Source organism: Miscanthus floridulus, chromosome 1 (genome assembly GCF_019320115.1).
Source record: "Miscanthus floridulus cultivar M001 chromosome 1, ASM1932011v1, whole genome shotgun sequence".
Taxonomy (NCBI): domain Eukaryota; kingdom Viridiplantae; phylum Streptophyta; class Magnoliopsida; order Poales; family Poaceae; genus Miscanthus; species Miscanthus floridulus.
In genome coordinates this window covers 136,194,673-136,208,818 of record NC_089580.1, presented here as the reverse complement: position 1 = coordinate 136,208,818, position 14,146 = coordinate 136,194,673, and the positions used below count along the sequence as shown (strand labels likewise).

General features: G+C 45.1%; 1 protein-coding gene across 1 annotated transcript; it reads right to left on the bottom strand.

Moving 5' to 3' along the window:
* Positions 1–8,636: 8,636 nt before the first annotated feature.
* LOC136494599 (hexosyltransferase GAUT11-like) lies at positions 8,637–13,746 on the bottom strand. The gene is made up of 2 exons (XM_066490759.1): positions 13,217–13,746; positions 8,637–10,522 (listed from the first exon to the last, which is right to left on the bottom strand). Exons 1-2 carry the CDS (start codon positions 13,388–13,390, stop codon positions 9,065–9,067), a joined length of 1,632 nt encoding a protein of 543 aa, XP_066346856.1. The 5' UTR covers positions 13,391–13,746; the 3' UTR covers positions 8,637–9,064.
* Between the last annotated feature and the right edge of the window lie 400 nt (positions 13,747–14,146).

Genomic DNA, 14,146 nt, shown 5'->3' with positions numbered 1-14,146 from the left:
ATCAGAAGGGGGTTTGCCTCTTGGGGATATTCAGAGGGTGGGTGAAAGTGGCATCGATGGCATACTTGTCCAAGGAATCGGACCGATGGCGACGACGATGGCGACCCGGTTGTCATTTGTGCCGGGCGCACATGTCGAAAATGGCCGCCAGCTCTGCCCGGGGCCCTACCGTGGCTGCAAGCTGGTGCTTGGAGTTTTGGATGTGGAGTCCCCTCTCACTCTGCACTTCCTGACGGATGCAATGCAGGAGGCCAAGAGCCAATGAATGAGCCATGGCCGGCTGGCCTGCCTCTCTCATCTCATAGGCAGGCAGGCAGGCAGGCAGAGGCGTACGTCTAGTAGGTGTCTCTCTCGTCTTGTCCTTGTGGCGCCAATGCATGCAACAACTCATGTTTTTGGTCTCGCTCATGTTTCCTCGTTTTCTGTCATGCTGTCTCTTTGCCTACTGCTCAGTCTCACTCATGTTACCTTGTGATTGATTTGTTAAAATCTCAAGATCTCAGTCCCACAAGACATTGCCTACTGTTTGTGTTTCTGAGAGAACGAATTTCTTGATTTTATCCTACTTCATCGTGCACTCAGCGCCAACTCTACCACATGCAAATTTTTTAAGACGTGAAATATACAAAATCTATGGTTGGAAACAAAGTAATAAGCGGCAAATATTCGCATATGGTTCATGGTGTTTCATATTCTTGGACATGTTGCTGCATGACATAACTGCTCTCTAAAAAGTATACTACTGGAATGGGATATGTTTCTGAATACTTATTTGTATCATTAGAATGTTTGCAAGGCCTGTGAAAGACCTTGTGCCGTACCCGTACTGCAATCAGAATCTCTCATAAAAACACAGAGGCCCTACAGGCAAGGCCGTGGGGGCCATCTTTTTTTTTTCCTCTCATCTGGGTACAGCTGTAGCATCTGGGGCCATCTATTACTACGTGTTGTGTTGTTACCTGCAAATATTTCTGGCGCCTGGTAAATACTACTAACGTTCTTGCTGCCCTGGTGTATATATATGGTTTTACAGTAGAGTACTTTGAGGAGCAGAGCATAGTTTCACAATCATGTCACGTGCATGTCAGTGTTTAATCATTCACAGCGCTTAAAGTAAGTACATCTGAAGCAACTAATTGCCATCACCCACAACCCCAGTCGCCTCTGAAAGCGTGAGCTGTGCTCATCTGCAGCCTTGCAGCAACTTGTCAGTCAGATCTTGCCACTGCCATCGCTGGGCTGGGCGATGGCAGTGCATGAGCTGGAACAGATCTGGTCAGTTGCTCCGTACCCTACCACAGGTTGCATTGGAGCTGGAGGACAGGAGGATGATCTTCAGTTCTTCACTCTTCAATAAGATCTGTGTATATGTGCAGATGCAGATACAACTGATTCTTCTCAGTACTCACCCTTTTTTTGGAAGAAGAAAATTCTTCCGTTTCAATGCATGCAATATTTGAGGCCACCTATTTTTTTTTGTTGGTCCTGGATCTTCGGAACGGGTGAGCTGACTACTCATCATCGTCGTCAACCACACACTATGGCTAGAGGTAGAAGAAGGGAGAGAGAACGGAGCGCGCACACACAGCACAAGCACCAGCATTGGCCAGAGCTCTGCAGAGGAGATGGCAAAACTAAACTCGCTGTCTTTAGTGAGTTGCAGTAGGAAACTATATATATAACTCTACCCATCTAATCCTAGTACACAGACATGTCAGGCTGTCATGCTGCTACAGTGACTAGATGCGACAGCAGGGCTGACTTTGGCGTCTGCCCCTGCTGTGGCTACAGTGCGGCAGGAGAGAGTTTCGGCACCTGCCCCTGCAGCGGCTACAGTGCATCAGCAGGGAGCCCTTTCGGCGCCTGCCCCTGCCGCGCGTTCACACAGAGGAGCAGCAGATTACTTAATAATTCTTCCCCTAATCCTGCTGCTAACCCTAGAAGCCCCTCCATGTCGATCATCTTCTTCAGCTCCGTGAACCGAAGATGGTCGAGCGGCTTGGTGAGGACGTCCGCGAGTTGCCGACCAGTTTCGACGAACTCGATGACGATCTGCCCTCCATCGATATAGTCCCTAAGGAAGTGGAACTTGACGTCGATGTGCTTGCTCCGATCGTGGAGAACCGGATTCTTCGCGAGGGCGATGGCGGGATGGTTGTCCACCATCAGTGCTGGTGGGTGAGCTTCCACACCGGTCAACTCGCCCAGCAGCCGGCGCAGCCATACAGCTTGGCACGCCGCTGTGGCTGCCGCCACGTACTCTGCCTCGCATGTGGACAGCGCCACCACCTTCTGTTTTAGCGACAGCTATGAGATTGGAGCCGGCCCGAGAAAGACGAGCACGCCAGAAGTGCTCCATCGTCCATCGATGTCCCCCGCCATGTCTGCATCGCTGAACATAGTGAGCTGCAGCCCACTTCTGCTGGTCTTGGGAAAGACGATCCAATGATCCGCAGTCCCCTTGACGTAGCGCAGCAGCCGCTTTACTGCGGCCCAGTGATCCTCTCGGGGATCCTCCATAAAGCGTCTGACGTAGCCCACGACGAACGCAATGTCCGGCCTCGTGTGGACTAGGTAGCGCAGACCACCGACGATGCTCCGGTAGAGTGTTGCATCTACCTTCGCCGCGGTACTGACCTTCGTCAGCTTCAGCCATGTCGCTCCGCTTCAACAGCTTCGAGGCGTACGCGCTCTGACCGAGCGTGAGCGCCTCCTTCCCCTGTGTCACCTCAATGCCAAGATAGTAGGAGAGCGCGCCGAGATTGCTCATTCGAAAACGAGCCGCCATCTCGCGCTTGAAACTGTCGATGTCCTCCGCACACGCGCTGGTGACGATGAAGTCGTCCACATATACACCGACGACGAGCTCCTTCCTCCGTCGCCGCGTGTAGAGCGCGTGCTCAGTTGCGCACCGCGTGAACACAAGCTCGCCCAGCGTGGTGTCAAGCTTGGCGTTCCACGCTCGCGAGGCCTGCTGTAGCCCGTAGAGCGTCTTGCGCAGTCGAAGCACCCTGTGCTCCGCTCCCTTGACTGCGAAACCCAGAGGTTGCCTGACGAAGACCATCTCTACCAGCTCGCCATTGAGGAAGGTCGATTTTATGTCCAGATGATAGACGCGTCAGTCCTTCGCTGCTGCCAAAGCTAGAAGCAGTTGGACAGACTCCATGCGCGCTACCGGCGCAAAGACTTCCTCGAAGTCGATGCCCTCGCGCTGGACAAAGCCTCGGGCGACGAAGCACGCCTTGTGCTTGACAATGGCGCCGCGCTCGTCGTGCTTGACCTTGTACACCCACTTCAGGCCGATCGGACGGCATCCTGGAGGTGGATCAACGAGCTCCCAAGTCTCGTTTTTCTCGATCGCCTTTATCTTCTCTAGCATCGCCCGTCGTAAATTTGCATCGCGAGCGGCCAGCGCGAACGTGGGTGGTTCTCTGCACTGACGAGAAGCAGCTCTGGGTCATTGAGCAGCCGACCCGCTAGGCCTGAGGGCCCTGTGCCTCCGATGATATCGTCCAGCCTACAGAACTGCATCTTCTCACCGTCGTGGAAGGCATCCACGAACTCTGTAATGTCGCTTAGAGGTGAGGCGAACTCGATCGGCGTCGATGGAGTCCCCTGTTCCATCGGAGTCAGCACACCTGGAGTGCTCGGCACCCCCCGCTGCAGTGCTCGGCACTACTCCTGGACCACTCGTCACCACTCCTTGGCCCCTGGATCTTCGGAACAGGTGAACCGACCACTCACCAACGTTGCCGACCACACACTATGGCTAGAGGGAGAACAGAACACACACAGCACAAGCACCAGCGTTGGCCGAAGCTCTGCAGATGAGATGTCAAAACTGAACTTGCTCTCTTTACTGAGTTGCAGTGGAAAACTATATATACAACTCTACCCATCTAATCCTAGTACACAGACATGTCAGGCTGTCATGCTGCTACAGTTACTAGGCGTGACAGTAAGGCTGACTTTGGCGTCTGCCCCTTCTGTGGCTACAATGGGCAGAGGAGCCTTTCAGCGCCTGCCCCTGCAGCGGCTACAGTGCAGCAGCAGGGAGCCCTTTCGGCGCCCGCCTCTACCACACGTTCACACAGGGGAGCAACAGATTACTTAACATTTTTCGCCTTTCCGAAATGTATGTAGTCTGCCATGTATGTTCATTCAGTCAGTCTAAAGGTTATATCAACATGCTTCATCATGTCATGTGACATCTTTTTTCTTCTGCCATGCATGCAAGGGAAGAGCCGGTCTTTTCATGCCGTGGGGAAGTCTAGTGAGCGGAGGACCTTAACCAGAAAGGGATTGGTGGGCATGCATCCATCTCTAGGGACGGCAGCAGCTGCTGAAACCATGTGGATTCCAACCCAACAGGTTGGAGTTGGAGCCTACTCCTATCTATCTATCTATCTATCTATCTATCTATCTATCTATCTATCTATCAATCAGGTTCAGGGTTCAGGGGGCAGCAATATGTGTCTCCCATAACTCCTGTACCACTGCACTTATTGACTTATGTAAGATGATCACAGCTTCACAGTGTCCATCTCTTCTGCCACAATGCAAGCCCACCAATAATCCCTTTCTGTTGGGACTAGCTAGGCACATGTTGCACAGTCTTAGGGCTATGCATGCTCCCCCACACCACATATATAGCTGTGTTTCTAGATATGGGGTATTGAAAATTTGGAATCCATACCTTTACTCTTCAGTATACTATCTCCTCATCTCCTAGTATAGACTACCAGTTTGGCATTGGCACCATTGTGGGCTTGTGGCCACCTTTTTTTATGAAAAAAGTTTGTTCCACCCATCGGCTAAATGGTTGGATGCTAATTCACTAAAAGGAGCATGATTAGAACGCAAAAGTTTCCTATTAATTGGGCACCAAGTAGTGGCGACGATAATTGAGCATCCACGTGGAAGTGGAAGAAGCATTTTACGAACCTTTTCAGGCCATGCATGCCTTTAGTTACCAATGGTGGAAGAGGCATTTTATGAACCTGTTTCTAGCATTTCCTGGAAAAAGGCACAATCATCAACTATAGAGCTACTACTACGACGCGCGGATGCTTGCTGACATTTACTAAAAAATAGTGATACTTCTCATGGCAGTAGCAGGAAACTCCTCTCCGGCGACGCCGCCAATGGCAAGAATGAGCGAGGATCTGTCTCTTGTTTAAAGTTAAGTGACTTCTAGCTAGGTTCAGTTTGCTTAGGTTTTTGTATAAATAATTCTACCGACAAAATCATTAGCTCACTATTTGTAATATAGTAAATTTGGCAATGACCATTATATGTCACCGTTGCACACGTCAATTTCATTGCTGGCAGGAGATCAGTATGTGCAAAAGGAAGGATGCTCCTGGACATTCTCCCAGCAGCGAAACTATTTGTTTTCTGAACCCAGTTTTTGTCCGGGCGTCTCTAACTCTCTAGCCAGCGGCAAATCAGAACTTGTTGTCTCGTTGGGAATATATTGTTTACTGGGGAATTACATTGCCCAAACACTAATTTTGTCCATTTGAAACCATCCCCGTCAACATCCAAAAAGAAGTACAGCTTGCAGAGCTAGAGTAGCTAGGCCATGAAGCAGTGCTGTGCTTAACTCACCCCTAGGTAGTTGGCAGCATTTCATGGAATAATAATGCCAGTGGTCGTCCAAGGATCCGCTATCTAGCTAGGCGACCTAGGGTATTGAAACAATGGCGTGTATGTATATTGCATTGGACATGGACAGGAAACAGATGCTGAATTCCATGGATGCAACCAACACGAGGCTGCTGGCGTTGAATCGGACTTCATAGTCCACGTGGGGATAAACAAAAAAAGGAGGAGAAGGCGGCTGCTATCATCTGAGAACGACGTCTCAACAAAAATTCGGATCATCAACTATGAGAATAATTTTAAGAATAAGTGCAGTGAAGTTAGTCAGGGTGAAAACATTTTTGAGGAGGAAAAAACACTAGAGATGATATTGTGGATAAAAAAAATCACAAAATAAATGGAATATCTTCTCTTCTCAACAAAACAGTGTAGAAGCACGTAGAATAACATAAAAATTGTACTCCCTTCGTTCCAAATTATGAGACGTTTTGACTTTTCTTGATACATAGCTTTTGCTATATATTTAGATATATATTATGTCTACATATATTAAAAATAATGTATCTATAAAAGACAAAACATCTTATAATTTGGAACAGAGGGAGTAGTAAAAAAGCATACAAGATTTATGTAAATAATAAAGACTAGTGAAGGAGAAATTGTCCCCCTGGCATTTGAATCCCTGCGAAAGTCGTCGACCCATTTTCGACAGTTTTTCTCGCCACCTCTGTTACGTGCATATTTTGCTGTCTCTATGTTCCTACTATGTAGCTCAAACAATGATCAGAGTGACATGTCGTTTGTTGGCAACTGTGTAAGCCACGGTTGAGATGCACTTGTCGACAGACAGCAGCCTTGAATTGTGCCAGTAATACCCCCACACCAAACTCTAACTGCGATCGTTGCAACTGGTGGTTCGTAACAGCAGAGGCGCCGATAGCGATGAAACAAGCAGGCTATACAGATACATCTTGTGGCTTGTGACTCATTGGAAGCTTCCTGGTTCTTCTATCCAACCTCTCTACTATATACTATTATGTCTATATGCATGCATGTTTCCTTTGTAGAGAGAGAGAGAGAGAGAGAGAGAGAGAGAGAGAGAGAGTTGAAATGCAAATATGCTTCCATATAACACGGCCGGTCAGCATATTATTTCTGATTGCTGCTATGTAGCTAGTAATGGTCAACATGATGTAAAGTGAGCCACAATATGGTGATTGGTGAGTGGTGACTAAGATAGCTTTTAGCAGCAAGACTGCAAGAGGCAGGCAGTTACAACCTCTTGACTAACCATTGACCCGAATTTAGATTCCTTATTATTGTTAAGTCCTTTTCCAGTTGGTAATCTATTGGATAGCCAGGACGTACGGACTAGTGGTTGTCCAATAGCTGGCCTTGTTCAAGCAAAGCTAGCAGCAGTTGGACTTGGGCAAACACCAAGGACAACCTTCATGTTGCATATGTATAGTGTTTGAGTACAATCAGGTAGTAGCAGCATTATATATGTAGTTTGAATGTCCATTGCTTTGCATTGGTTCAGTAGTTCGGAATCGGATATATGTGATGGCAAACATGATTTCTAATTTCTAACCATATATTATTATGTTGAAAATGCTTATGATACAAGAATGGTGATGGCCATATATATATATATATATATATATATATATATATATATATATATATATATATATATATATATATATATATAATCTCTTGACGACCCCTTCCCTTTATCATCATTACGATTCCTAGAGCCGTTTTCCAAACCGTAATCCTTTCGACATGTCAGGATTTGTGATGTACTGGTTATTAAGGATGCCAAGTTCAACACGAAACCTCCTATTAGTCAGAAAATATGATAGGGTTTCGGAAGTTCATCAATGGCCTGTTGAATGGGCTTGGAGACAGACACTACCGTTCATGGCAATTGCATGGCAACAAACATGGAGACACATTTAGCCGTTCCCAGGTACGGAGATGCAATCCTGTGTTGCTGAAACACAAGAGACGTCTTGATCATGATTCATGAAGCACGCAAGCATTGCAGACGGCACATGAAAAGTGAAGCCTTTTTCAACTAGTACTCGCTCGCTTTAAGCTGCCGACCAGATCTGGATCTACCTACATGCACTTCCCCTGAGCAATCTTTCATTTCATGACTCTGTATGCATCGGTGCCTGTCGCTGGTATCAACATCCTCACCCAAATTCATACCCAAATCCAAATAGCTGATTTCATACCCAATCTTTCATTTCAGCTGTGGATTTGGGCATCAGCTATGGGTGTACTGGAACATATAGGACCGAACATAGAAGATGATAAGTTCTCAAGAGACAAGAGCGGGCTGAGGAATCAAAAAGGAATAGGCCAACAAACGCTCAAAGAAAAAGGTGAAATCAAGATGGCTTGAGGACAAACTAAAAATAATAGGCCAGAAGTTTTTCCCCCTCTGGAATCATGAAATGGGACCTCATTGAAAAGGCTGTTAAATCCAGCATCCTATCTTCCCAGCAGAATTGCCCTTCCCAATTTCTAGCTCTTATATAAACCAGGAAGAAAGAACTCAAGCTGAAAAAGGAAGCTATCAGTATTCAGTACATGTTTATAGAGCTGACTCCCCAGACCACACAGATTAAGCTCATTCCTCTCCACGGTTCGCTTCTGTTGAACTCGAATTACATGCCTAGATGAAAGACATTCACCACGATAATCCCCAGGCCGTTTCAACTTAAGGCCCAGATTATGAATCGAACTTTCCATAAACAACAAATGAAACAAAATGTTGCACTTGCAGCGGTCAGGACGGAAAGGAAGCAATTCAGGATTTCAAACATGAAAGCTAGTTTGGCTTAGTGCCCTAGTGAAATTAAAACAGCTACCAGTGCCCTGAAATTCTGTTGTATCAGTGATACATTATCAGCAACTCGACTTAAGCACATCAAATATGATTTCAGAATCCTTTCTCAGGTTCAACTGAGTTCATACTGTACGAATGAGCACAAATTAAAACATCTACTTATACAAGGAGGGAGGCAGAACCTTCTTCACCAGTATAAAACAAGATACTACCAAAAGAATGCAACACCGCTGACCCTGCACAGTTGAGCTCACAATTTGCATTTCCTAAATCTCAAAAAAAAAAAAAAAAAAAAATTGCCCATTGATCCAACTGTATCTCTTTTACAATATCTATCCAGATGTATCTGGTTAGACTGCTAAAATTTCCAGTCCAAATTGAATGTAAACTCTGCAAAGGAATTATTTTCACCCCAAAATGAATCTTCCCCCAACCCAAAAAGAAAACTTAACAGTTGACTTCTTTGATGCTGTCCCTTGAGTATATATTCTACCTCTGAAACTTTCCCTCACATAAGGTGCTCAATAGCAGCCTCATGTGAAGAAACTGAAGCATACAGCTTCAATGCCATGCAAGAACATACAGAGATTTGCAGACTTTCTAATGCAACATACACTCTCTAACATACGGGTGTGAGATATTCACATACCGCTCCCATATATACTTGTAACGGCGAATTGCCAGCTTCAGCCAGGGTTTCATGTTCCCATTATAATGCACAACAGCAGCACTCTCAATCAAACGATCATCTATGTCTACATCATACCCAAGACCCAAAACATGCCATCTGCGGTCTAGGGGCTCCATCAGGCCATAAAATGTCAAAAGACCTGCAGGAAGAGTTCCTGTTCTCCAGAGCAATAGATCAGAATTTTGCTCTTGCCAATAATGATACATTGATGTTGCGTTTGCCTTCCTCCAAGCTATCAAGTCAAAAATGTTCATTCCAAAAGCCCATCCACAAGTATGTGGATCAATCTTGGAGCTGATGGTAGGGTGCGAAAAATTTAGATACTTGTGATACCGATGAAACGACTCTAAACAAGTTTCCACTGCTCCAATGACATTGCCATGCAACTCTATGGAGAACAGCTGAGTCAGATCCTTTTGCACCACAACATCATCATCAAGAAACACCACCTTCTCCAAGTTGGGAAGTATCTGAGGAATGTAGAACCGTAAATGGTTCAGTAGAGAAACAAACTTCGGATTATGGAATTTTATTTCTCTTTCAGGATTCTTGGAACCAGCTGAGTAATAGTAACCCTGAGTTTCCACCTCAGAGAGCTGCCTGACAAGAGGAGATGAAGAAGAATTCAACCATGAGAACTCATCTATGCAGCGGACTTCAACAGTACAACCTTTGAAGTCATTTATGAGGAACCAAGTTGACATTGCACCAAAATGGATTCTGTCAGTGACCACATGAAACACAAGCTGTTGAGGATGATTTGCATTGGAGACTGTAGAATTGACAACAACTGAAGTGGCCAGCACATTATCAGAGAATATACAGAAATGATACAGATTATTATCCACCAATCGTGTGGAATTCCGGCTCTCCTCTGAGCGACTCCTAAGCTTCGGGTTCCGAAGCCACTCTTCTGTCAGTTTCACAGTTAAACAGTGCAGATTTTTGGGGAAGGATTCTGCTGCTAACTGGCCAAACTCAGCACTCTGAACAATAGCTGCCTTTGCACGCTCTTCTAATGCCTGGACATGGTTCTTCAATGTCACTATTGTTGTGCTGATATCATAGTGAGAGTCCTGAGCCTTGTATATTAACCGTGCTAGCCGGCTTATTATAGGATGGGCTTCATCTTTAGTGATTGCTCTTCCACTAACTGCCCCTTCAGATAGCAATCTTTGACAATTCCTTATCTGCGAACTAAGCTCCCATGCAAGCTGAAGATTACCATGCTCTTTTGCAAGGATGACATATGCCTTTGCTAGAGTCATCTGATCCGCTAATTGGCGAGCAAATGATGTGCTGCTCAAAAGCTCTTCTGAGAAATTCACCTTCTCGCGAGGGACTTCCTCGATCTCTGAACCATCATCCTGAAATAAATCAAAAGAAAAATATGAGAACATGCACAGGGGCAAATTTTTCATAAATGGAACAGTTACTTTTGCTTACAGCAGAAGCAGTCAATCAAGATTGTATACAAGAAGAGAAAATGAAGGAAAAAATCTCACTCTTTGAACTACAGTCCATTAGATGTGAAAACCTTAACATTTTTAATTTTACAGTGGTCCATTCTAATAGCATCAGTACTATACTTCTTAAAGCAAGTGAACCGGTCAACCCAACTGTTGAGGTTATTATTTTAAAATGATATTTCCTCCAACATCACAGCATCACTTTCCAGTGAAGAAAAGTCAAACTTCATGTGATGCTGCCATTTCTGAAGTAGAATTTAAATTAATCCAAAATTAACCATATATAGGCTTGCAAACCTTTGACAACAATCAAGTGCTGGGTGTTTTCTTCTATTGAACTATTCAAGTAATTGTAAGGAAAAGCTTCCAATAATAATAAAAAAGGGCAGCCCCAGTGCACGTAGCTCCCGCTTGCGCAGGGTCAGGGGAAGGGTCCGACCACTTGGGTCTTTTGTACGCAGCCCCTTTCCCTGCACTTCTGCAAGAGGCTGTTTCCAAGACTTGAACCCGTGACCTCATGGTCACAAGGCAGCAGCTTTACCACTGCGCCAAGGCACAAGGAAAAGCTTCCAATAGCACCCGCAAAAATTTCTGGTCTTCATTTCATTTACAGTGACTGTGAACCACCTGAGGAACTACTGTTTGAAAATATGGCTTATATATATGGATACGCAGAGCTTGTTTGCTTGTGAACTATGATATGGCCAATTCTTGACATTCCATCAGATATGGTGTTAAAACCTCACCTTTGAATGCAAAAATATTTTTCTATAAACAGAATAATAGGAATTGATATTATCTCCTTTTTTCATATGATGACAACATGTAGTTCTAAAGATAATAACATAAACAGGCAGATGTTAAAAGAAATAAATGATTGGAACTTCTAGTAGATTGGTTCATAACATCAATCTAGAGAAATTCAAGATTCAAACTGGCATAGGATTTATATCAGTATGTCTCTTTCAGGGCCACAATCCTCAATACCCCTTCAGATGATGAGATGATTAGATCTACCATGAGATGGTCCTAAAGTGATTGATGAAGCTATCTAAGCTAATTCTTTATTGCCAATAGCACAGACCATTCACGACACTTCCCATTTATCCATGTGCCACTGCAGAGGATACAGTACCCTTTCCTACAATAAAGTCACAGAATGACCAGCACATTCATGCCCAGGATTCAATTTTCTCTTCGTGTGTCATAAAAAAACTGATTTCTAAGTTATGATTATCATGCATCAAGTCATAATAAGAGGCTAAACATAAAAATCTTCCTTACAACAATCACCTTACAATACCCCCTGGATAGTCAAGTTACCACTAGACATTTTGGCAGTGCAATAGAATTTAATATTTCGTTGAAGCTAAAAATAACTACAGACTGGATAGCTATAACAACAAATGAATTTTCTTGGTTTCCAGTATCGTTCTGCCATGAGAATCCATATTCTGATTATCAATTTAATTATATAAAACCTAACACAAAGCCTTTACCAGAAAGAAAGCCTATACCATAAGCTAAAAATCAACAATGGTCTCATATACCTCGGCAGTATTCTATTCTATTAATGATTTCATCTGATCTCTCTTTGGCATCTTCAATCTCAATTGTGCAGTTCCAAAAAGCTCATTAAGCAGGTATCACAGGTAGGACTTATTGCTATCATACGAAATTCACCGAAGCGATTCAAATTCGTGCAATTCAAATATTACAAGCTAGGATACTGGAAGATGCTTGATGCCAAAGGAAAAATAAAAAGAAAATTATGAATGATGAGTTCATGACTGCCAAATGCCATACTTTTGGGAGTGTTCAGATACAACAAGAAGGCCCTGAATAATCACTTGAAGTTATCAAAGTACGACATCACACATAGTACTGAATATTGACGTATAAAATGGATTAGATCTTCTCCATTACATGTCCACCCTAGCCATCTTCCTAGTATGTGGATAGTATTTGTTATTAACAGGGAGGATGTGAAACCACCTTGTGAGAACGACACCCTACCTAAGTACTTGAACAGATCACCAAAAAAAGTACAGGGACAGACTATCTATCATGCCACACCAACTCCTAAAATCACATACCATGTTTGCCATTTGTAACAACCAATCATGATTAACCAAAAACACTTTCTACCATCAACGAAATAGTATGTGGCAACTAAGATTTCCATAAAATGGCAGAGTGCATGACTCGACATACTAACCTTCAAAGGATCCAATACTGAAATATGGCAATAAAGATCTAGGGCCAAAATTGTACTCTGAAACTCAAGAGCCTACCACCCAGCCATACTCGCACACTAATGTCGAAACTTCGTTCTCTACAAACATAGATAACATTCAGTTCGTGTAAATACACGTCTACAACATGAAAACATGAGCATTATCGCGTACACTTAAAAGATCACAAATTGTTGAGCTAATCGAGACCCACGTAACAGAAGTAGGTGACAAAAGCATAAAGACACTTAACTTGTCCACAATTCTTCAGCAACAACAGTAAAGCGTTGATCTTTCGGAAGATCTCGCAGAATTAAGCAATCTGAAAGATACACAAGACCAGGTTTGCGGCACTCACCACGACGGGCGGCCGGAACTGCTCCTTCTGGTTGTGGTGCAGGACGAAGAGCATGAGCCCAACGAGGAGGAAGATCCCGAGAAGCCACCAGATCCACCCTGGCAGCCGCCGCCGCGACGAGCGCAGTGCCCGCCTCCGCGCATCGCCGCCCCCGTGCCCCGCCCCACGAAGCATCTCCGGACTAGTCCAACGCAATAACTAAACCAGAGCCCTGCCTCACCACCGACGCGCCAAACCCTCCTGCATGGGCGCGGAGAACCCACAAAGGCGGTGCCTTTGTGGCGGATCCGGGGGTCCGGATGGATCAGGAGGCGATAACCATCCGGCGAACCCACCCCCCGGAGGCGGCGGGGTCGAGTCCAGCCACGGGTGACCCAGCAGCAGCTTCCAGGACAGCGGACGAGGTGAGGCAAGAACGACGGCGACGAAGGAGCTGTCAGATCCGCGAGGGGGAGCGGCGGAATTCGAGGACGGCGAGGTGGGCAGGATTCAGAGAGAGGAAGGGAAGGAGGGAGGGGGAGGGAGGGAGAGATCTGAGAATGATGAGAGAGGGGGGCGGGGGAGAAGGGAGGGAGGAAGTAGTTCTTCGCTCGCTGACGTAAAAGGAAAGACACTGCAAAAGCCACCCTTTCCAGTCATGCGTCTCCATTCATTTTCACCATCCGGGTTTCAGCGTGCTGAGCAGCAGCTCAACTATCTCAAATTTGTTCAGCGCAATGCCCTAAATTATCGTAACATGAAACCATTGAATATGGATAATTTTCATGTTCAGAACGCGGATGTCGATTTCTCGTAATATAAAATATTATGCTGAAAAATATGTCACCGGATCAAATAAAAACATTCCACAAATAATCTGATCTTTCTCTGACTTCAGAGAAAAGAGACATGCAGCTTGTTCGCTGGTTGGTTTCAGCCAAAACATATCAG

Excerpts from the sequence above, each read along its gene's own strand:
- LOC136494599 (XM_066490759.1), bottom strand. The coding sequence starts at position 13,390 with ATGCTTCGTGGGGCGGGGCACGGGGGCGGCGATGCGCGGAGGCGGGCA. Across the intron at positions 10,523-13,216 it reads AGTTCCGGCCGCCCGTCGTG|GATGATGGTTCAGAGATCGA; the intron begins GTGAGTGCCGCA and ends GATTTATTTCAG.